We start from the raw sequence: 22680 nt of genomic DNA, 5'->3' as shown, positions 1-22680 counted from the left end.
ATCATCCTGAAAAAAAAACAGTTTTCCTAATCCCTCTTACCGTAACGAACATTTTATGGAAAGGTCTATTTTAAAACTTGCCTCCCAATACCTACAGTGGATTTTGTGTCCAAGCCCTTGGGCGACACCATAATCAGGGTTCGTACACGACCTGGAATACCTGGAAAACCTAGAAAAGTCAGGGAATTTGAAAATGTTTCCAAAAGGTCAGGGAAAAGCCGGGAATTTGAAAATGATTCCCAATGGTCAGGGAATAGTCAGGGAAATTTAAAATGGTCCAAAATAGTAAGGGAATTTTAAAATGACCTCCAAAACAAACCTGGCAAATAAATTTTTGAAAAATGTATTAAAAATACACAATTGACATTTTTCAAGATTTTACCTCAAAACATAAATTTATTCTACAAAAATGGTCAGGGAAATTTGGCAATTTAGTCAGGGAAAACCTGGAAATGTCAGGGAATTTAATTCCGGAAATTTTGTACGAACCCTGCATAAGTTGTTTAAAAAAAAATACCGGCAGTGGATAAAATTATTAAGCGACGCTATTTTGTTGAAACTTTCAAAGTTTAGCGTTATCTTATATACATATATACAATATACTTCGATTACGTTCACCATCTCTATAAGCCTATGAGGCGCTTAACTTAATAAGATTGTCATTTTTAACATTCTTTCATTTTTAGGTTTGTATCGTGCAGAAGAAGGATACGAATCAAATGTACGCCATGAAGTACATGAACAAACTGCAGTGTTTACAGAAAGATGCCTTTCGGAACGTTCTGAGGGAGATCCAAATTCTTTCCTCTTTGGAACACCCCTTTCTGGTCAACCTCTGGTTCACGTTCCAAGTAATTGTTAATTGTCTAATTAGCGGCGTGTTGAACGCCTTAATTTGAATTGGCCCGTCGCAGGACGAAGAGGACATGTTCATGGTAGTGGACCTTCTGCTGGGCGGCGATTTGCGCTACCATTTGCAGCAGGAAGGGGCATTCGAGGAACAAAGAGTGGCCTTCTACATTTGCGAAATCACTTTGGCGCTAGACTATCTCCGGATGAATCGAATTTTACATAGGTACGTCCAATAGCAACGAAATATCGAGCCCTACCCGCTAAACAAAAATTGAAAATCTTTGGAAAAGTAATATTTTTTGCCAAACATTTGTTTCCGTCTCCGAAGGAATGTCCGGCCCAAAACGGGGTCACGTTGCCTACATTTTTTTTCCACGATATTTTTCGTTGCTTATATATATTTGTTGGGCATAAAGATTGTCGGCTGCGTTTGATATATTGGTTATAAGGACCATTTGGCGACTGTTAACTTTCGGACGAAAGGGCCTCCTCAGTCGATCACATCGATTTCTGGACGCCTAGCTTACGCTCGCTGGGAGAAGGCTCCCGAGACCTCCACTAAGGATGGAGGGAGATTTTTTTTAGTATCTTTTTCATTGTATCCCGGAAATGTCCGTAGCCGGATATGAAAAGCGGTCATTGAGCGACAAGTCATTGATTGATAGTTTCGATTTTGTTGCCTTCCCGGGCCGCTCTTCTCCAGCGTCCATCCGTCCAACATCTTTCTCTACGCCACCAAAAAACATTTCGGAAATAGAAAGAGAGCGAAGTGGGCCGACCCAACAATCGACCAGCGGTTCACGGTTCGTCAATAATCGACCTTATTACTCTCCATACTTCCGCGCCGAGTTCTTCGTTCCGCGCTCGTCGTCGAACCAACGAAAAACAATCGCTCCTTTTTCGGAACGAGTACGTGAGCTGACTCACCCTGTCGGATGAGGGTGACCATTAAATCCCTTTTTCGGAGCGCCCCCCTTCCTCGTTGTATTTATTTCGGACGCATTAAGATGGCGGCTCATGCTCCCAAAAATAATTATCGACAACTGAAATAGTTTATTGGACGCCTTCCCGATTCCCCGTACAGAGTTATTTATTAAAAAAAACGTTGGAAAAAGGTCCCACAAATTTATTGGGCAGTTGACCCGCTCTGCCCTCTTTAACCCTGATTGCGGACAGATCTCGGACTTTGACGGGGGATCGGTTTCGATCTTGGGGCGATTTTAGAGCGGTAAATGGAACTCGCGGAAGCAGATACGAGCGTGCTCTAGAGTAGTAAATGGAAAAACGATATACATTTCTGTACTTAAAATATTTTTTAAGTTGTTAAACTAAAGTTTGTTTTTGTAGTTTAATGCTTTAAAAATATATTTTATTTAAATATTTTAAATGTACAAATTTTAAAGTAAAAATTAATTAAAATAATTGTTTACCGGGATTTGAATAGTGAGTTTAGGGAGCTGTTGGCTCGCGTGGCATGAAGGGCTGGCCACCACCCTCCTACGCATTTTAACCCGGCCATCTGTTTAAGGCATTAAAAGTCGCTAAATGACTTGGGCCTAAGGCGGTGGTTTGGGTATTAGCCTAGCTGATTATTATTATCTGGGCCATTCATTAAAACACATCCTAGGGCAATCCGGAATTCATTTGAGTTAATTTCGGAAACGCTAGGTGTCGTTGCAGTGGATGTATGATCATCACGTGATGCAATACTAGGAACTCGCAAAGTGCTTCTCAGGGCCAATATTTGTTAAAAATAATTTCATACAACCATACATTTTAAAATTAGCGTCTGACGTACAGCAACAGAGTTTCCGTTTTCGCCCACGCCTACCGTGTCAAAAACCGCGAACATGGAGGAATGGAGTTACTATAGATTGTTGATGACAAAACCTAGTAAACGCAATTTTCTTAAATTAGAGATAATAAAGTTTTTTTATTTTGAATTTACATTACGGCTTATGGTAATGTAAGTGGTATTTACTGGTGTATCCTATCGAAAATTTTTTGTGGGGCTGAAATTTTTACAGTAGATGTACAACTTGAAATTTACTAATAATTCGGAATTTTTAAAATTGGCGTTTACTAGGTTTTTCCATGTGATAGCCTCGTTGATCAATGTCCTAGCATTACATTGGTTCAAGCATGAAGAAAAGCTCCGAATTCGTGTTGTTAAACTATTTTTGAAGTGACACCGTGATGCCAGGAAGGCTATTCTGTAAAAATCAAAAATGACATACGAATCTCGATCCGTCAAAAATGGCAATGTGGAGTAGGAGCGGATATCGAAATATCAAACTATCGATTGTGTAAGTTCAATTTTAAGAAGTGGCAGTATGCTACGCTAAATCCGGTATTTTAGTCCATTCATAATCTTACAAGGAGACCGTTTGCCATTTTCAAAAAATTGAAAAATTAAATTTTGGGTAAAACAATTGGATAAAATCGATAAAATTGGGTAAAATCAATTAAATACAATCTGTGATTTTCCCATGCTATTTTACGTAGAGAAAGTTTAATTTTTAGTTGTAAAAAAATTTTTGGTTGTAAAAAAAATTTTGGTTGTAAAAAAATTTTTGGTTGTAAAAAAATTTTTGGTTGTAAAAAAATTTTTGGTTGTAAAAAAATTTTTGGTTGCCATGGCAAAACGAATGGCCATTGAAACTTTTATCTTGAGGAGCTTTCAAGGTACATGAAGCTCTACTCAACCCCCGAGGTTGAAAAAAATTTTGGAGAAACAACTCGGGGTGTCTCCTTGTAAACTTATTTACTTTTGGTGTCCTAGACTTAAGTTGACCGTATGTCGAAGCATTTCATTATATTCACTTACGTCGGCATTACAGACCACCACGAATCCACGATTTAGAATTTGACCAATCCTATCGATAGTTTGATATTTCGATGGCAGCCTCTTCTGCACACGCGCATTGTCATTTTTGACGGAAGTGAAAGTCCACTATAAATATTAAATAAAACCTAATAAAGTATAAAGCTTTACTGTATAAACTAAATAAGAATATCAATATTTTATTCTGTTTGTTCAGGCGTTTTTAAAACAAAACTGATATCAAGTTATCGCGGTAGAAAAACCGCTCTCCCCGGGGACCCAAAAATAATAAACGCTTAAAATATCGAAGCGCAAAATTTGATTAGAATTTAATTTTGTTTCGTCCCTTTTTCATCGTTCTTTTGAATAAACATTTGAATCATACACTTTTTATCCTCTTTTAAGTAAAGGAGGTAGTGCCGAACTGCCGATACTAGAAAGAGATAGTACTTGAAAAATCCGAGTGGGGGCGCGTTTAGGCCACGTCGAAATTCCATCCTTCAATTTTTCTTCCTTTTATTTTCATTTCTGGGTCCCTCTTTTTCTGATCGCTTTTCAAAGAAGCTTCGGACCAAGTAGAGAATAAAGAAGGTCTCTTTCCAAAGATGAATGGGGCTAGAAGGGCGGATTTTGTCGCCAAGATTTTTCCATACGCTTTATATTTTATTTTTGCTTCGGGTTTTTATTCCTCGGCTGTGACTAAGGCCTAAGAGCCGCCTAAGCCTAGACGCCAACTGTAGCTTATAATGGAATTTACTTCCATTGTACGGAAATTCCTCTTTCCGCCAATACTTCCTCGCTTTTTTTCCACGAAATATTTTGTGGCGGCGCGTATGTTAATTTCCCGCAGACTTTCTCTTCACGAATGAAACTTTTAAATTAGAGATTGTAGCCCTTCGAAGATTTCGTTCGCTCTTCTAAATCCTTTCTTAAACTTTTGAAGGATTTTGCCCCTTAGATTCTCTCGCAAAAAGGTTCTGGTTGAAGTTAAAATTTAAAATTTTTAGTAGGGCCGAATAAATAAGCCAATTTAGGCTTTTTTTTCCAAAATTTGTATAACTAAAGGGTGGCTTCCTGAAAAGAAGCTATATTTACCAAACGTTTATAATTTATCTTACGGAAAAAGTGTCCATCTTTCCGCGGAAATATTTTAAATAAGGTTAAACACCCTAATAAAATATTTATAATATAGCCTTTTCTACTTCATATTTGTGTGGTTTTTACTAATAAATTGATAAATGTGCAGTTTTGTTTATAAATAATGATAAATATTTTTTTTATAAATAATGATAAATATTTTTTTATAAATAATGATAAATATTTTTTTTATAAATAATGATAAATAAATATTTTTTTTATAAATATTTTTTATAAATAATGACAAATAATTTTTATAAATAATGATAAATAATTTTTTTATAAATAATGATAAATATTTTTTATAAATAATGATAATTTTTTTTATAAATAATGATAAATATTTTTTATAAATAATGATAATTTTTTTTATAAATAATGATAAATAATTTTTTTATAAAACATGACAACTAATTTATGATTTTTATAAATAATGATAAATAATTTATTGTTTTTATAAATAATGATAAATAATTTATTCTTTTTATAAATAATGATAAATAATTTATTGTTTTTATAAATAATGATAAATAATTTATTGTTTTTATAAATAATGATAAATAATTTATTGTTTTTATAAATAATGATAAATAATTTATTGTTTTTATAAATAATGATAAATAATTTATTATTTTTATAAATAATGATAAATAATTTATTATTTTTATAAATAATGATAAATAATTTATTGTTTTTATAAATAATGATAAATAATTTATTTGAAATCCGAGGCGTTTTGGTTTTCAAAAATTGGTTTTTCAAACGCTGGAGGCTTTGTTCACCAACCCCCGGAATATTATTTAATTCCTGATATTTCAGTGTTTCCGCGGATTTTGATAGCGAAGGGTTCCGCGAAAAATAAAGGTTGAAAACCACTGTTCTAGATCTTGAAAATTAAACCTTCGACGCCCATTTGCCCCTCAAACCGCCTAACGTTGAAAAATTTAGAAATTACACTACCATATAACAATTACTTATTTATTAATATTTTAAATAGGAAAAAGGTTTTAGACAATAATTATTCGGTGTATTTCGAGCCGCACTCTTTTATTCTTACGGAACGTGTTTCGAAAAATTAATGTTGGCTTCACATTAGCAGTTTATAGGAAAAGGAATACTTTTCGATTAAGAAATACTTCTGGTTCTAGTTATTTACAATTATAAAACTCATTTCGCCTACTAGCGCCTGTAGAAGCGTTCCAACCTCTACGCGCCGGTGTCCCGGGAGAAGTTAATTTACAGGGCTTAATCAAATAACGCCATCTATGGGAAGCGACCGTCGAAAGTGTTAGAAAGCTTAAATTTCGACGATTCTAGTATCTTTTCTGGAAGGCGCGTATCGAACCAATTTCGTCGGCCTAGTCCCATCTCTTAGTACAGGTACTTGAACGAAGAATTGATATCAAATTCGTGTCGAACTCGGAAGAGACGGTCGCCGAAATTCGCTTAGCGCTTCTCTTTTTCACTCATCCGACCATTTTCTTTCTTCCTCCCGCGAAGAAGGATGTCGGAGCCCATTGTCGGGATTTGAACGGACAGAATTTCGCTTTCTCAGCCAAAATAAGCCTTTTCATCCGCACTCAAGCGGCCGCGACCACTCTCACAAACTTTGTTGCTCTCCTATATATATATATAAAGATCTAGGTTTAGTCGACGCAACATTCTATTAGCTAGAAGATAAAAATAATAAAATCAAAGCGACACTTTGAAAAATAATCGAAACAGAATTTGACGTAAGTCGCTGAGACGGAATAAATATTTTTATCTACTTAGACCCAACGCGTATATAAATATTTATCCTCTTAAATGGTAATACAGGATTGCCACACGTCAGGGAAATTTCAGGGAATTACAAAATGGACCTGAAAGGTCAGGGAATTTTAAGAATTTGTAAAATGTCAGGGAATTAATTTTTCTTTTGACACTTTTTGGAGGTAATTTTACTATGGAAAATTCTATGATTATCATTCATTTCCTCGAAAAGGTTAATGATTATCATTCATTTCCTTGAAAAAGTTAATGATTATCATTCATTTCCTTGAAAAAGTTAATGATTATCATTCATTTCCTTGAAAAAGTTAATGATTATCATTCATTTCCTTGAAAAACCTTATGATTATCATTCATTTCCTTGAAAAAAATAATGATTATCATTCATTTCCTTGAAAAAGTTAATGATTATCATTCATTTCCTTGAAAAAAAAATTATTATCATTCATTTCGTTGAAAAAGTTAATGATTATCATTCATTTCCTTGAAAAAGTTAATGATTATCATTCATTTCCTTGAAAAACTTTAAGATTATCATTCATTTCCTTGAAAAAAATAATTATTATCATTCATTTCGTTGAAAAAGTTAATGATTATCATTCATTTCCTTGAAAAAAATAATGATTATCATTCATTTCCTTGAAAAAGTTAATGATTATCATTCATTTCCTTGAAAAAAATAATTATTATCATTCATTTCGTTTAAAAAGTTAATGATTATCATTCATTTCCTTGAAAAACTTTATGATTATCATTTATTTCCTTGAAAAAGTTCGTTATTATCATTTATTTCCTTGAAAAAGTTAATGATTATCATTCATTTCCTTGAAAAAAATAATTATTATCATTCATTTCGTTGAAAAAGTTAATGATTATCATTCATTTCCTTGAAAAAGGTAATGATTATCATTCATTTCCTTGAAAAAAAATAATGATTATCATTCATTTCCTTGAAAAAGTTAATAATTATCATTCATTTCCTTGAAAAACTTTATGATTATCATTCATTTCCTTGGGAAAAAAATAATGATTATCATTCATTTCCTTGAAAAAGTTAATGATTATCAATCATTTCCTTGAAAAACTTTATGATTATCATAGATTTCCTTGAAAAAGTTCGTTATTATCATTTATTTCCTTGAAAAAGTTAATGATTATCATTCATTTCCTTGAAAAAGTTTATGATTATCATTTATTTCCTTGAAAAAGTTTGATCAATTTTTTCAACATTGCAATAACCTTTTCACTGAAATACCAGTCAATTTAAATTTATTAACTTGCAATAAAAGTAAAATATAAGAGAAAAATTGGGCCTTAAAAAGTCAGGGAAAATCTCTTAAAATTGTCAGGGAATTTGAATCTGAAAATTTTGTGGCAGCCTTGTGTTATCTTCTTCGTCTATTCTATGTTGAGAATCGCGTCCCGGTACGGTTCAATCAACAAGGAGGTTGACGTAATGAAGTACGACCCGCGCGCGACGGGACCCGTTCGCATCATCCAATGAAATATTACATTCTCTCTTAGTAGAACTAGACGTTCGTCGCCACTTAATGTACGCCGCGTTTCGCGTCTTTCGTAAGCCTAAAGAAATGAGCCGCGGACTCTTCTCTGGTCTGACTATGGCCAATCCGGCTTCGATGGTATTACGAGACTAAGAGCTCGCCGAAAGTCGTAAATAGGGCTTTTCCTCGATGCTTTCTGACAGGTAGGGTCGGTGAGGGGGTGGGCATGGCGCGGGTTTTGATTAGATATTACTCGGCGCACTTTGGACTTTTACGATCCCTTTCCCTCTTTAATCTAGTCTGTCGTATATTTTTATTAGATTTTTTTAAAGGAAAATGCCCCGTAGCTAAAGTATAACATCCTTTTTTTGGCACTTCGAAAGGCCGTATTTGTAGACGGTGGTTTTTCGTCTTTGAATAACCTATATACAGTATGTGGGCGCGTAATAAAGGACCCCCGTAGATATCTTATTTAATGATCTCTCTCGGGAAAAGAGCGAATCTGGCGTAAATCCCGGTTGCCGCTGCAAATGAAAGAGAAGCAATCCACTTTACAGCGGAACAACCGGATAAACCGGGATTCCACACTTTTTCCTCTTCATTTAGTTTCTCGTAAAACGAGGGTTTTCCCCGCTCTAATCGTCGTTTTCCATTCGATAAACGCGCTATTCGGAACTTCGCCAGTCATTCTCGGTATAAACTTCAGGCCTATTTGAACGATCCAATGACGATAGCCTATTCACGAGCCACCTTTTTATCCCAACTTGGTTGGTGAAAGCGGGTTTCCGACGAGCGCTAAGGCCTATTCACGAGCCACCTTTTTATCCCAACTTGGTGAAAGCGGGTTTCCGACGAGAGCTAAGGCCTATTCACGAGCCACCTTTTTATCCCAACTTGGTTGGTGAAAGCGGGTTTTTGGCGAGAGCTAAGGCCTATTCACGAGCCAACTTTTTATCCCAACTTGGTGGAAGCGGGTTTCCGACGAGAGCTAAGGCCTATTCACGAGCCACCTTTTTATCCCAACTTGGTTGGTGAAAGCTGGTTTTCGACGAGAGCTAAGGCCTATTCACGAGCCACCTTTTTATCCCAACTTGGTTGGGGAAAGCGGGTTTCCGACGAGAGCAAAGGCCTATTCGCATGAGCCACCTTTTTATTTCCGACGAGAGCAAAGGCCTATTCACGAGCCACCTTTTTATCCCAACTTGGTGAAAGCGGGTTTTTGACGAGAGCTAACGACTATTCGCATTAAAACGTTATCCTGGTGTTTAAAATACCTACTCAAATATGTTATAATTATTGTTTTAAACTTACTTAAAAACTCTTCCAAGGTTAAAATAATTTATTTTTTAAAATGCAGATGCTATTATCATTAAACATTTTAGGCTTTTCTTCTAAACCTTATTCGTGACTTTTTCAAATCTTACATGAAATTGGAATTTGCAACCATATTTTCCTTTACTTCAGTCAATTCTAAAACTCGCTTGGGACTAAAATTAAATCGAAATGTTACGTAGAAATAAAGGCGCATTTCTGATATTAATTAGAATTTTAATTTGTGAATATTATAGACCTTTGAGGTTTGGATTAGTTTTAAATATGTGTTATATTTGGAGGTATCGAAAATATATGTTTATTTCAGTCTAATCTGAGACTTCATCCTTAATTATCCTCGTTTCATTCCAAAATAGGACTCTTTTTTCGGTAATTGTTAGGCTGCATTTTTAAACCGATTTCGAGACTAATTTTAATATGAATTTTAAAGATATATTTGTTCCAAAAATATTCCCATTGCAGTCTTAAATTAATCTTTTTTTACACTTGATCTAAACGGAATTGTAGCTCAACATATCAGCCATATTTAAGAACTAATTGAGTCTTATTTGAGCGTCAAATTTTGTCTTAAAAGCTATATTGTCAATTATGACAAATTTAGTTCTGAAAAGTATGACAAATTTAGTTCTGAAAAGTATGACAAATTTAGTTATGAAAAGTATGACAGATTTAATTCTGAAAAGTATGACAAATTTAATTCTGAAAAGTATGACAAATTTAATTCTGAAAAGTATGACAAATTTAGTTCTGAAAAGTATGACAAATTTAGTTCTGAAAATTATGACAAATTTAATTCTGAAAAGTATGACAAATTTAGTTCTGAAAATTATGACAAATTTAATTCTGAAAAGTATGACAAATTTAGTTCTGAAAAGTATGACAAATTTAGTTCTGAAAAGTATGACAAATTTAATGCTGAAAAGTATGACAAATTTAAGACAAATTAGATAAAACTAATGGAAGTTAGATTTAAATATGACCGAAATACTAATTAATCCTATTTAATCTTTATTACATTAAATCGTATTTTATATTCAGCTGCTTCGGCTTTATTAATAAACTGTAATCAAGACATATTACGGTCTCGGGTATGTTTTCTTAATACAGACATAAAGTTAAAAATTTTCAAAATTACTAATTGAAGTGCACTTAATTTAGAATTGAAAATAAAATCTCAGCCCTCTAATAAGCTTAAAATAAGGATTTAATTATAAACTTGGTTCAAGACTTTTTAAAGTCTTAGATAAGATTTAAATTTGCATCCATATTTTCATTTAATTTCAGTCAATTTTAAAACTAGTTCCCTCCTAAAATAAGACTCTTATTTTGGACCGGGGTAATTAATTCTTATTTCTAAAATTTCGAAACACGCTCTCGAAAACGTGACATCGTGGTGTATTTACAGCTAATGGCAACAAACGCAAGGCGAACGCAGCTAGCCTTTAAACGCAGTGTTGTGTACAAATTTCATTTGACGAGCCTTTACGCTGAACGTTTTACGGAAGGAGGGGAAGACAATTTCCGAATTTTCCCCTTCCGACGGCAGCAGGCGCTAAACCGTCTAACCAATGGAAATTGTACGCGAGAAAATGCTTGACTTTTGACGGGTTGCGTTCTCCTTGTGTGGGGTGTTGCGTTTGTTGCTCTTAGCGACTCCCTTTTGCTATGAATGCCCAGAAAACCAAGACATTCATTGCAGTCTGGTATTAGAATGTTAAGTTAAAAGGAACCACCAATGGACTGCATTGTAAAGGATTATATAATTCGCGAATAAGTAGATTAATCCATTATGAAAAGGGATAAAAAAGCTAAACCCTAAACAAATTTGGTATTGGAATGTCCATGGTGTAAATAGGAAAGTTTTTTTTTGCAATGGTGACTTTAAAATATGGTATATTTATACGGTATCTTCCCATTGCGCCGAATCCCATTCGACCGAATTCCGCCAAAGTTTTTGATGAAATTAGCCCAAAGGCGGGTTTTGTATTTTTCTAATCGACCGACGCAATATTCACAATTGAGCGACCGCAAAAAAAAATAGTTTTTCTTTCTACTCCTTTTGATTTTTTATGGAAGCATTTTAATATATTTTTAAGTCTGTTGGAAACGATTTTTTGGTCTTTTTTTAATTAAAGGTTTTTTATTAATAATTAATAAAATTTGAAGTATTTTTTTGTGAAAACGTAATACCTTTATGGTACGCTCAGTTCGCAGTTTGTTGAAATGGAACGTATAGCAAATAGAGGTGGATTGGTCTACTTGCATAACGGGAATTTATTTAGGCTTAATAAATGCAAAGGCCAGTCGCGATTCTTTGAATGTAGAATGTTAGGTTAGGTGAGGTTAGGTTAGGTAACACTGCATGCTGTTCTGACAGATGCTGAAACGGATAAAACCGAATCCTAAACCCGGAGAAGTGCGGGTTTTTTGGTTGAATGGGACAATCCCATTAGACCGAATCCTAAACCCGGAGAAGTGCGGGTTTTTCGGTTGAATGGGGCAATCCCATTAGACCGAATCCTAAACCCGGAGAAGTGCGGATTTTTCGGTCGAATGGGACAATCTCATTAGACCGAATCCTAAACCCGGAGAAGTGAGGCTTTTTCGGTCGAATGGGGCAATCCCATTAGACCGAATCCTAAACCCGGAGAAGTGCGGGTTTTTTGGTTGAATGGGACAATCCCATTAGACCGAATCCTAAACCCGGAGAAGTGCGGCTTTTTCGGTCGAATGGGATTGGGTTCGGTCGAATGGGATTCGGCGCAATGGAACAGATTCTATTATACGCGTAGTAAAGATGATAAGTTTATAGAGAAACGCTCGACTTAACCATCTCCTTGTTGGTGTTTTCCGAAGTCGACTGCGTTGTTTATTCTAAAAGGCCTTCCATTACTTAATTACTTCTCGGCGCTGTTTCGTAGCGCGGCCTACTTTCAGCTAGTTATTGGTAAATATGGAAGTTTTCTCTGTAGGAAGTAGCGGAGGCACTCGGGCGGAGGACATGTCAATGGCCGACCGCCTACGCGTCACGTTTATTTTCCCAATTATTTGCTACTGACATTTTGAGGGTACCATCAGAGTTAATTAGATCTCCACGAAGTTTTCGCTCATTCTCCGAGAGCCGATGATGTGTCGCTATGATCGGAATAAAGAAGAGCTGCCGCCGAGGGTCGCTCTTCCCCCGCCCTGACAACCACGTTGGCTTTCCCCTCCGATCAGTGACGAGCAACGTACAATGGACTGCAGGGCTCCCACCAGGTCCCTAAAATTCCTAAAAGCCCCTACTTTTTTTCGAGGTCCCTAAACCACCATAAAATCGGGATTTGGTCACTAAATCACCCTATTTCTAGTACATTTGGTGAAAAGTACCATCGGCTTAAAATATTTCGTAGAAAAGTGAAAAAAAAACCGATTTAATGTGATAGAATTATTACAAAAAATTTATAGTCATTTTTGTGATTAATAAAAGTATTTTAGAAATTAAAACTAAGTGCTTAATTTTTGTGATAATTTTTTTTTTAAATTCAAACTAAGTCAGTTTTAAAAATTTGCTGCTTTTAAAAGTTTAAATAAAGATCTTATTTTTGTTTATTAAAATGGTCCCTATTTGGTTCCTACTTTAAAATATTTGGTTCCTATTTCACCCTATTTCTAGCCAGAAAAATCCCCTATTTCCCTATTTTTTTTTGAGATTTTGGTGGGAGCCCTGGGACTGCGGCCGGCCTTCGCTCCCCCCCTCGCCACACTCCATTTCTCCTCTCTTCCAGCTAGGAGCAACGAACGCGAGGAGAACGCATCTAGCCTTTAAACACGCTAACGCAGAGTTGCGTACAAATTTCATTGGACGAGCTAGTGTTGTTAATTTTCCCGAAAAGTGCGGAAAATTGTCCGCAAATCGGATAATAATAAAATTGAAACATAAATTACTTTTAAAGGTTTTAATGTTTTTAACTTTTTATCGATATAAAATGTCTAATAACTTGAGTAGAAATTTTTATAAAACATAATAAAATTTTATTTAAGCACTTTTAACTCTTTGTTGTTTTAATTTATATTCAATATATCTGCACAAGTAGCTAATAATAAAAAATTCTTTAAATTATGTCTAATAACAGTAAACACACTACAAAACATTAATAGTGTTACATTGTTAATCAGTTTAAACTAGTATAGAGATTTAGATTTACTTTTAGATTCGAAAAAATGAGGCGAAAATGCCGCTTAATTTAAATTTGCAAACAATATATTAGACTAATCATGGAATGATAACTTTTTTATTTTTTTCGGAAAAATGGGGAAAATTTTTTACGAGCGGGGGGGGGGGGAAGACAATGTCGGAATTTTCCCCTTCCGACGGCAGCCGGCGCTAAAATGAAAATTGTACACAAGAAAATGCACGACTTTTGACGGGTTGCGTTCTCCTTGCGTGGGGGTGCTGTGTTTGTGGCTCCTAGCTTCCAGCGACTTCACCATATAGTTGAAGTCCAATTAAATCCAAGAATACCAACGTCTGTTGGCAAGCCATTTACTGTTAGGGCGTTGTTTCTTATATTTCCATCTAGTCGCTAAGCCATCAAAAACGACGCGCGTTTTTGAACCCATTACGTTAACAATTTTATTTATCTTCATTTACTTTTGTTGTATAATGAAAGAACCTTATTAACATAGTCATTAGGGTTTTTATTTCGATCGTAAAGTCACTCTCGGGGCGGTGTATAAATGTAAAAAGTGATGCATTGTTCTTCTAAGGTTAATCGTACAAAAGGGCGTGTCATTGTTTTTAATGATTTCATTATACCGTCTTGATTTCAGAGACATTAAACCTGATAACATATTACTGGACGAGACTGGGCACATCCACATCACGGACTTCAACATCGCCTCCGTTCTCAAAGACAACGAGTTGGCAACGTCCATGTCGGGGACGAAACCTTATATGGGTATGAACATAAGTAACATAATAGCCATAAGTATGTCACAGAATGAATTCGGTTAATGATAGTCTGTCGTGGAGTGATTGCGAAATAGGAAGTTTCCGAACAGGAAACTCGTCCTTTCCTACTCTTTCCGTTGGCAAAATAGTTGGTTAGTTGGATGGCGAGAAATACGACGCGTTTAGGTTTGAAATTCTAAAATAACTAATTTCTGAAATGGAACCAGTGTTTATAATAGTTATTTTTATCTTCCGATTCAATAATGCATCATTATTTACCAAAAGTAAGCGTTATTTACACTTTTGCAAGCATTTCAATTTTCAGTAGGCCTTGGCTGGTCCGTCGGCGATTTTTCGGGCTTCTTACAAATACTAGTAGCAGTTCGCGGAGAGTTGTCAGTCCGTCAATGGTTTACGTTGTCATTGGCGAAACAAGACTATCATTAAAAAATTAGCGATTCAATTCGAGTTGATTTCTTCTAGACGAACCTACTTAAGTTTGAAATTTATCTTCCACGCGGACAGCGCCCGAAGTGTTCGAATGCGCGCTTGACCATTGTTCCGGCTACTCATTTCCGGCCGATTGGTGGTCCTTGGGTGTGTGCGCCTACGAGATGCTCTGCGGACAGGCGCGTATGTCGATAATATTCACCCTCATTTGTCGTTGACCTTTGGTGTTTTTAAACGTAGCGTCCGTACGACATTCACTCGGGGACCCCGCTGGAAGAGGTGCGCTCGATGATGAGGGGCCCTTCTCTGCCGTTCCCCTCCCACGTCTCCTCCAAAATGGTTCTTCTCGTCCAACAGGTAAGTGCCGCTCGTCAATTGGCGAAACTATAAAGTCCAGGGGGGCGGAAAAGATGCTAGTCACGCGCCATCTATCCTAAGAGATACGAACTATTATTCATTTTATTTTACTAATGGCGGTTTAAATTTTGATCGATTTATGTAAATTATCTATTTATTACGAGGGGCAGGTCACTTCCTTGATTAACGACGCACCCCTACAAAGACTAAATTCAATTTAACCGTGATTATTTTGCTTAAATTCGATTTAATCACGATTATGTTGAATACATCACTTTAAGTCATGTTTAGAATGTTTAAATCTGATTTAATCATGTTTAAATGATTAAATCAGATTTAAATGATTAGATCGTGATTAAAAAGATTAGATCATGATTAGAATGCTTAAATCACGTTTAATCATGGTTCGAATGTTTACATCTGATTTAATCATGATTGAATGATTAAATATGATTGAAATGATAAAATCTGATTAAAATGATTAAATCCTGAATAAAAAGATTAGATCATGATTAGAATAATTAAATCAGGTTTAAATTGTGATTAGATTGATTAAATTGTGATTAGATTTTATAATCTTGATTAATTTTTTTAATCTTGATCACCCTGATTTAATCACGATTATCCTGATTAAATCATTTTACTATGATTAAGACGCACCCAAAATGGAAGTGACCTGCCCCTCGATTTATTATTATTATTTAAAACATCTTGTAATAGAAAGGGGAAAATTAATTAGTTGTCTGCTGTATCTGGAAGGTATAATTATTTTCTTTACCGTCGCACGGCCAACTATGAACACGAGTTACCGAATCGAAGTTGGCTGTGATATGGTAGTCACGTGATTTGGTTTTCCCATTTTAACAAGTTGGTTAAGACCAAAATTACTTTATAGTTTCGCCTATTAAAAGCAATTTTAATTTTTCTTCTTCTTAGTTACTTTGCCTAAGTCCCATGAGTCGTGTGACGTGCGTGGCGGACATGAAGGGAAATCCGTACATGGCCAAAATCAACTTCGAAGCTGTGAATAGAAGAGAAATTAACCCGCCTTTTATACCTAGCGTAAGTAAATTAAATCTGGAACTAGGTTCGGACAAAAAAAAAATCTCCCTCTTTCGCTATCCTTTCAACTTCTAAATTGAATCTTTTTCGGGAAATATAATTTTGGCATTATCGTTTCGACAAGCGAAGAGAAAACGGAGGTATAATAATAATCAGCTCGGCTAATTCCCAAGGCACCACCTTAGGCCCAAGTCATCTAGCGACTTTTAAAGCCTTTAATTCGGGTGGCTGGGTTACAACGCGTAGGAGGGTGGTGGCATGGGCCAAATAATGATAAATCCCAGAGACCAGGACATGACGCTATGCGAAAAACCCGTCCAACAGCGCTAACACCCGACCACTATCGCCCCCTATTGGGAAAACGCGTCATTTTGGGGTTCAGTTTACAAAAATAAAACACATTTATCATACAGTAACTACTTATTTTTATACGTACTAAGTTAATAATTAGTATAATATATATAACTATGTAATATTAAACATATACTTTTCTAGAATCGTTAAAATTAATCTAAAAATGAGGGGCCAAATATGGCAGGATTTTCGAATTACAACCGCCACTTATTTCCGAATTCCGACTTAGTCAACCCTAGATGGCGTTCGGGAAACCGGAAATTTCTGCTTGATTTTGTTCCAAATCTCTTTTATTTGCTCCTTTTCCTCCCCTACTAAAATGGCCGCCTGTATCTTTTGGTGGACGACCGATTTAGTACGTGTGAAGGTACCAGAGTCATGTCCCGGATTTATCATTATTTGGCCCATGGGGGGGGGGGGGGGCAAGCCCTTCATGCCACGCGAGGCAACAGCTCCCTACACTCACTATTACCCTTAAAGGCCTAGGTTTTCTTCTGCCTTTTTTTTCCCGCCGCGCAAATACCCTGGTGGTAGGCCAACCACCCTGGTGGTAGGCCAACATGTTCTGCGGTTGGCCTACCACCAGGGTATTTGCGCGGCGGGAAGTAAACTTATAGGAAAACAGGCAGAAGAAAACCTAGGCCTTTAACCTCTACAAGTTTTTATGGAAAGGGAAAACCCCTTTAACCAGTGGGGGGAGAGAACTTGCAAACTCAACGCGAAAGGAGTGCTTCCGAGTTTTCACCTAGTGCCACAAGCCGGAATCCAACCCGGCTCCTATTGACGCGAGGTGAAAGTGCTAACCATTCCGCCAGCCCACGGCGCCGGAAGTTTCTCTTTGTCCGCGACCAAAGTGGCCGAAACGGCCGACGTTCGAATTTATTAATCTTCGACAACTGGCGTATTGTTATTCTCGTAGAAGGACCAGTTGAACTGCGACCCGACGTTCGAGCTGGAGGAGATGATCATCGAAGCGAAACCTCTGCACAAGAAAAAGAAAAGGTTGCTGAAACAGAATTCCCGGCGAGCCGCGTCTGGGGACAATAAACCAATCAGCAGCTCGCTCAGCGGGGAGGTAAGGCCCCTCACGCGCCGCCTTTCCGGAGCGACGCCGTTTTATTTATTTAGGCCCCTAATTATCATAGCCCAGAGCTTGTCCGATGTTCGGAGCTTCTAAAACTAATTCCCTATTTTAATTAAAAGTTCAATTTTCCCATCTCCATTTCCAATCCTTCCCCAATTTCCAGGGTGACCAGACTTACTATATTCCCTATATAGTATATGTTAATACCTTCCTATACATTCCTTTAATTTCACCTATTTTCCTATAATTTCACGGAGTAGAAAGACCTTTTTGTACGTGTAAACACTGCCCCTTTCAAACAAATCTGGAAATGTCCGGGCTTTGAAAATCCGCTAAGTGATCCAATAATGCAAGAAAGCAGCGTACAAAAAATATCAATATTCTAGGTGATTCGAGTGAAAGTATACCGATATTCAATAATCTTATTATTTTTCGTATATTTAGCCTTTTTTGTGTCCTATATTTTCCTATAATTCGCCTATTTAATTTCCTATATTTTCGTAAAATTCGCCTATTTAGTTTCCTATATTTTCCTATAATTCGCCCCTAAAATTCGCCTATTTAGTGTCCTATATTTTCCTATAATTCGCCCCTAAAATTCACCTATTTAGTTTCCTTTATTTTCCTATAATTCGCCCCTAAAATTCGCCTATTTAGTGTCCTTTATTTTCCTATAATTCGCCCCTAAAATTCACCTATTTAGTTTCCTTTATTTTCCTTTAATTCGCCCCTAAAATTCACCTATTTAGTTTCCTTTATTTTCCTATAATTCGCCCCTAAAATTCACCTATTTAGTTTCCTATATTTTCCTATAATTCACCCCTAAAATTCGCCTATTTAGTTTCCTTTATTTTCCTATAATTCGCCCCTAAAATTCGCCTATTTAGTTTCCTTTATTTTCCTATAATTCGCCCCTAAAATTCACCTATTTAGTTTCCTATATTTTCCTATAATTCGCCCCTAAAATTCGCCTATTTAGTTTCCTTTATTTTCCTATAATTCGCCCCTAAAATTCGCCTATTTAGTGTCCTTTATTTTCCTATAATTCGCCCCTAAAATTCGCCTATTTAGTGTCCTATATTTTCCTATAATTCGCCCCTAAAATTCACCCATTTAGTTTCCTTTATTTTCCTATAATTCGCCCCTAAAATTCGCCTATTTAGTGTCCTTTATTTTCCTATAATTCGCCCCTAAAATTCACCTATTTAGTTTCCTTTATTTTCCTTTAATTCGCCCCTAAAATTCGCCTATTTAGTTTCCTTTATTTTCCTATAATTCGCCCCTAAAATTCGCCTATTTAGTGTCCTTTATTTTCCTATAATTCGCCCCTAAAATTCGCCTATTTAGTGTCCTTTATTTTCCTATAATTCGCCCCTAAAATTCGCCTATTTAGTGTCCTATATTTTCCTATAATTCGCCCCTAAAATTCACCTATTTAGTTTCCTTTATTTTCCTATAATTCGCCCCTAAAATTCGCCTATTTAGTGTCCTTTATTTTCCTATAATTCGCCCCTAAAATTCACCTATTTAGTTTCCTTTATTTTCCTTTAATTCGCCCCTAAAATTCGCCTATTTAGTTTCCTTTATTTTCCTATAATTCGCCCCTAACATTCGCCTATTTAGTTTCCTTTATTTTCCTATAATTCGCCCCTAAAATTCGCCTATTTAGTGTCCTTTATTTTCCTATAATTCGCCCCTAAAATTCACCTATTTAGTTTCCTATATTTTCCTATAATTCACCCCTAAAATTCGCCTATTTAGTTTCCTATATTTTCCTATAATTCACCCCTAAAATTCGCCTATTTAGTTTCCTTTATTTTCCTATAATTCGCCCCTAAAATTCGCCTATTTAGTGTCCTTTATTTTCCTATAATTCGCCCCTAAAATTCACCTATTTAGTTTCCTATATTTTCCTATAATTCGCCCCTAAAATTCGCCTATTTAGTTTCCTTTATTTTCCTATAATTCGCCCCTAAAATTCGCCTATTTAGTGTCCTTTATTTTCCTATAATTCGCCCCTAAAATTCGCCTATTTAGTTTCCTTTAATTTCCTATAATTCGCCCCTAAAATTCGCCCATTTAGTTTCCTATATTTTCCTATAATTCGCCTCTAAAATGCCTATTTTCCTATAAAATTTTCAAAGCTTTTCCCTGGTCACCCTGTAATTTAAAATTTAATACTGCCAGGATTTTGGTTCGGAATTACATATTATTAGAAGATATAATTTTTTCATAACAAACTTGCCTTCACTATGCCTACTATTTCCTATATTTAAATATTTTTTTTTTCAAAATCGGGTCAAAAAGATACGTGGTTTAAAAAAAACAAATAAGTTGTCAGTTCTTCAAATGTTTTGTTTGTCTTTAAATCTTGGTTACCTGAAAACTCTCCATCTATGTAAATGATTACACTTTTTGGATAGTCGTAATTCCCTTGTGAAAGGGCTTATGGATAAGTGCCCATAAACCTGAAACCATGGCGACGCCATTGAGAATTGCTGACATAATCTATTTATATCCAATAGGCGATATTATAAAGTCAGATATGCTTGCTCAACTTGTTAAAATGGGATAACGAAATAGTACAGTTAAAGCCTACGGATGAATTCATAGGCTCTTTGGTGGGAAAGCTAATGGAAGCATAGTGGAAGGTGGCATTTCCCATCAAAACAAGAAGGCCACGTTACTTTATTATATCGCCTATTGGTACGTCTTTAGTTGGTGGTTTCTTTTCGCTTGTTCCGGGATTTCGGATTAGGGTAGGAAGAGTAACGCTATGACGTCATTTTACTCCGATTCTGTGGTAGAGAATAGTGAGTCGGAGTAAAAACGTTTTTCCAAAATGGCTGTCTGTGGCGTTTTTAGCAGATAAATTCTGGCTAGCAGACGACAAAATCCGATTTACTCTCTTTACACCTCCTTTTCAGAGGAGTAAAAAGTGTAACCCTAATACTCCGGAACAATCGAATAGTTTATGGGGCGGAGTAATTCTTATCCCCGGAACTATTGTTGTAGTGGTTCGGTTCGGTTCCGGTTCCTTCAAGAACCGGAACTGAACCGAGAACGGACTAAGGGGAACCGGAACCGAACCGAAAAATAGTAGGAACCGAACCGAGAACCGAAACCAAAATTGGGGAGAAAACTGAAAAGCTATTTTCGCGTATTTCCACATATTTGAAAGTAACATAGAACACGCGGCGAAATAAAAACCAATAGTTTGGACAAAACGAAATTAAGTGATTTCTAAATACAACGGTTTTTCCTTCCAATTGAGACAATAGACACAATAGTCCTTGTCACTGTTGTCAGTGGTTTATTTATTCTTTTTCGCGGCTTTTTCAAAAGTAGTATTCGAAAAGTATTCGCTTCTTTCGGTTCGGTCCGGTTCGGTTCTACGCGGAACCGGAACCGAACCGAAGTGGCTTCGGTTCCCATTTCTTGGAACCGGAACCGAACCGGGAATTTCGGTTCGGTTCCGGTTCCTCCGGTTCCAAACGGCAACACTACCCAGAACAGGCGAATAAAACGTTTTAGGCTAAAAAAAGAGTACACTTTTAGTCCGAGAACAGGCGAAAAGAAACTAATGTATAATTGTATTTTTTCCTTGTAGGATGTCGACGCCTTACATACGTGCCTTGATTCCATTGAGAAGCAGTTCATAATTTACAACAGAGAAAGGCGATTATGGTTTATTAATAAGTGAAGGATTATTTTTAGCTCCGAGTGCTAATATTCTACTGGTTTCAGGGAACTGGAGAGACTGGCGTTGGAGAAAAAAGAAAAAGAATGGGAAGAGGAATTGCGAAAAGCCATGGAAGACGCGACTTGAACAAGTTTTCACTCGTAGAGAACATTGTTACCATTCTGCGTACTATGGGAGTATGTAAGAACTAAGGACAGCGGGATTTCGATCCTGGACTCTGAAGAAACCCGGGATGTACGCGCAAACACTCGACACGAGTGTCGTTCACTCCTGTTTTAAGTAAAAATCGCCGTAGAAACGAAATTATTCATTTCGTTCCCCCGTTGGTTTTATTTATTAATATGATTATCGTAAACCATTAAAAACCACCGGGAAAAGGCAATGTTTGAAATAGAAAATAATTTATTGACATCTTTTTATTGTTATAATTATACGCTTTTAAAGCTTGGGCTTTGAATTTTTCATTAAATTTTAAAACACATCTTGTACGTCTTTCAAAAAATCAATTTTATATCAATGTTTGGCCTACTAGCGCCTGTAGAAGTATTCAAACCGCGGCACACCGGTGTACAGGGACAAGTAGATTTACAGGGGTTAGTTTACTAGCGCCATCTACACCGAGCGCCTATAAACTTATTTGAAGTGAGTCACGTCAGGGAATTTAAAATGGGATTAATAGGTAAGGGAATTTTAAGAATTTGTAAAAATCCAGGGAAGGTAATTTTACTCTAGATCTATGACAAATTCGATGGTTATCATTTATTTCCTTGAAAGTGTGGCTAATTTTTTTAACCTTTTTACTGAAATATAAGTACATTTAATTTTATTAACTTCTGATAAAAGTAAAGTATAAAATTAAAATTTTGGCCTTAAAAAGTCAAGGAAAATCTCTTGAAATGGTCAGGGAAATTGAATCTCAAAGTTTTGTGGCAACCCTGTAAAAGATTAAATTGAAGATGGATTTTAGAATTCAATACTGAACCAAGATTTTACACTTCGTGTCGATTTCAGAGCGGACTAATTAAAAAATATGTCAAAAGATATAAAGTAATAAATAGTATGACCATTAGATTACTCCAGATTCGCTCCGAATTAGTCTACCACGTTATTGATTTCACTCGGAACCGGAGAGCGTATTTCTAAAATTCGACTGCTCTATTAACAGTCGATCCGCTTCGGGCGCACGAGTGATGTAAAGAGAATATGCGAAAATTGCTCGAAGCTCATACGACCGTACAAAGAGAATATTAAGGGGGAAGAATACAGTAAATGCCTTATTTTCGTTCAAGCTGAACGTTTCTGTTTTAACAATTACATCAT

The 22680-nt window shown here is 36.0% G+C and overlaps 1 protein-coding gene across 2 annotated transcripts in view; it reads left to right on the top strand.

Moving 5' to 3' along the window:
* LOC149935250 (serine/threonine-protein kinase 32B) overlaps positions 1-22026 on the top strand; it is a 107488-nt gene extending 85462 nt beyond the window's left edge. The window contains exons 3-11 of one of the 2 annotated variants that reach the window (XM_090153980.1): positions 687-851; positions 915-1075; positions 14230-14357; positions 14876-14979; positions 15041-15157; positions 16094-16219; positions 17493-17648; positions 21268-21335; positions 21405-22026. In XM_090153980.1, the coding sequence (XP_090010106.1) occupies positions 687-851; positions 915-1075; positions 14230-14357; positions 14876-14979; positions 15041-15157; positions 16094-16219; positions 17493-17648; positions 21268-21335; positions 21405-21486 (1107 nt within the window). In that variant the 3' untranslated portion in view covers positions 21487-22026. Of the gene's footprint in view, positions 1-686; positions 852-914; positions 1076-14229; positions 14358-14875; positions 14980-15040; positions 15158-16093; positions 16220-17492; positions 17649-21267; positions 21345-21404 lie in introns of both variants that reach the window. The other variant, XM_090153979.1, reaches the window with a different exon arrangement.
* The last annotated feature ends 654 nt before the right edge of the window (positions 22027-22680 follow it).

Source organism: Leiobunum rupestre, chromosome 7 (genome assembly GCF_980474605.1).
Source record: "Leiobunum rupestre chromosome 7, qqLeiRupe1.1.hap1, whole genome shotgun sequence".
NCBI classification, from domain to species: Eukaryota; Metazoa; Arthropoda; class Arachnida; order Opiliones; family Sclerosomatidae; genus Leiobunum; species Leiobunum rupestre.
The sequence above is the reverse complement of the archived record's forward strand: the minus strand, read 5'-3'. Positions and strand labels throughout refer to the sequence as shown.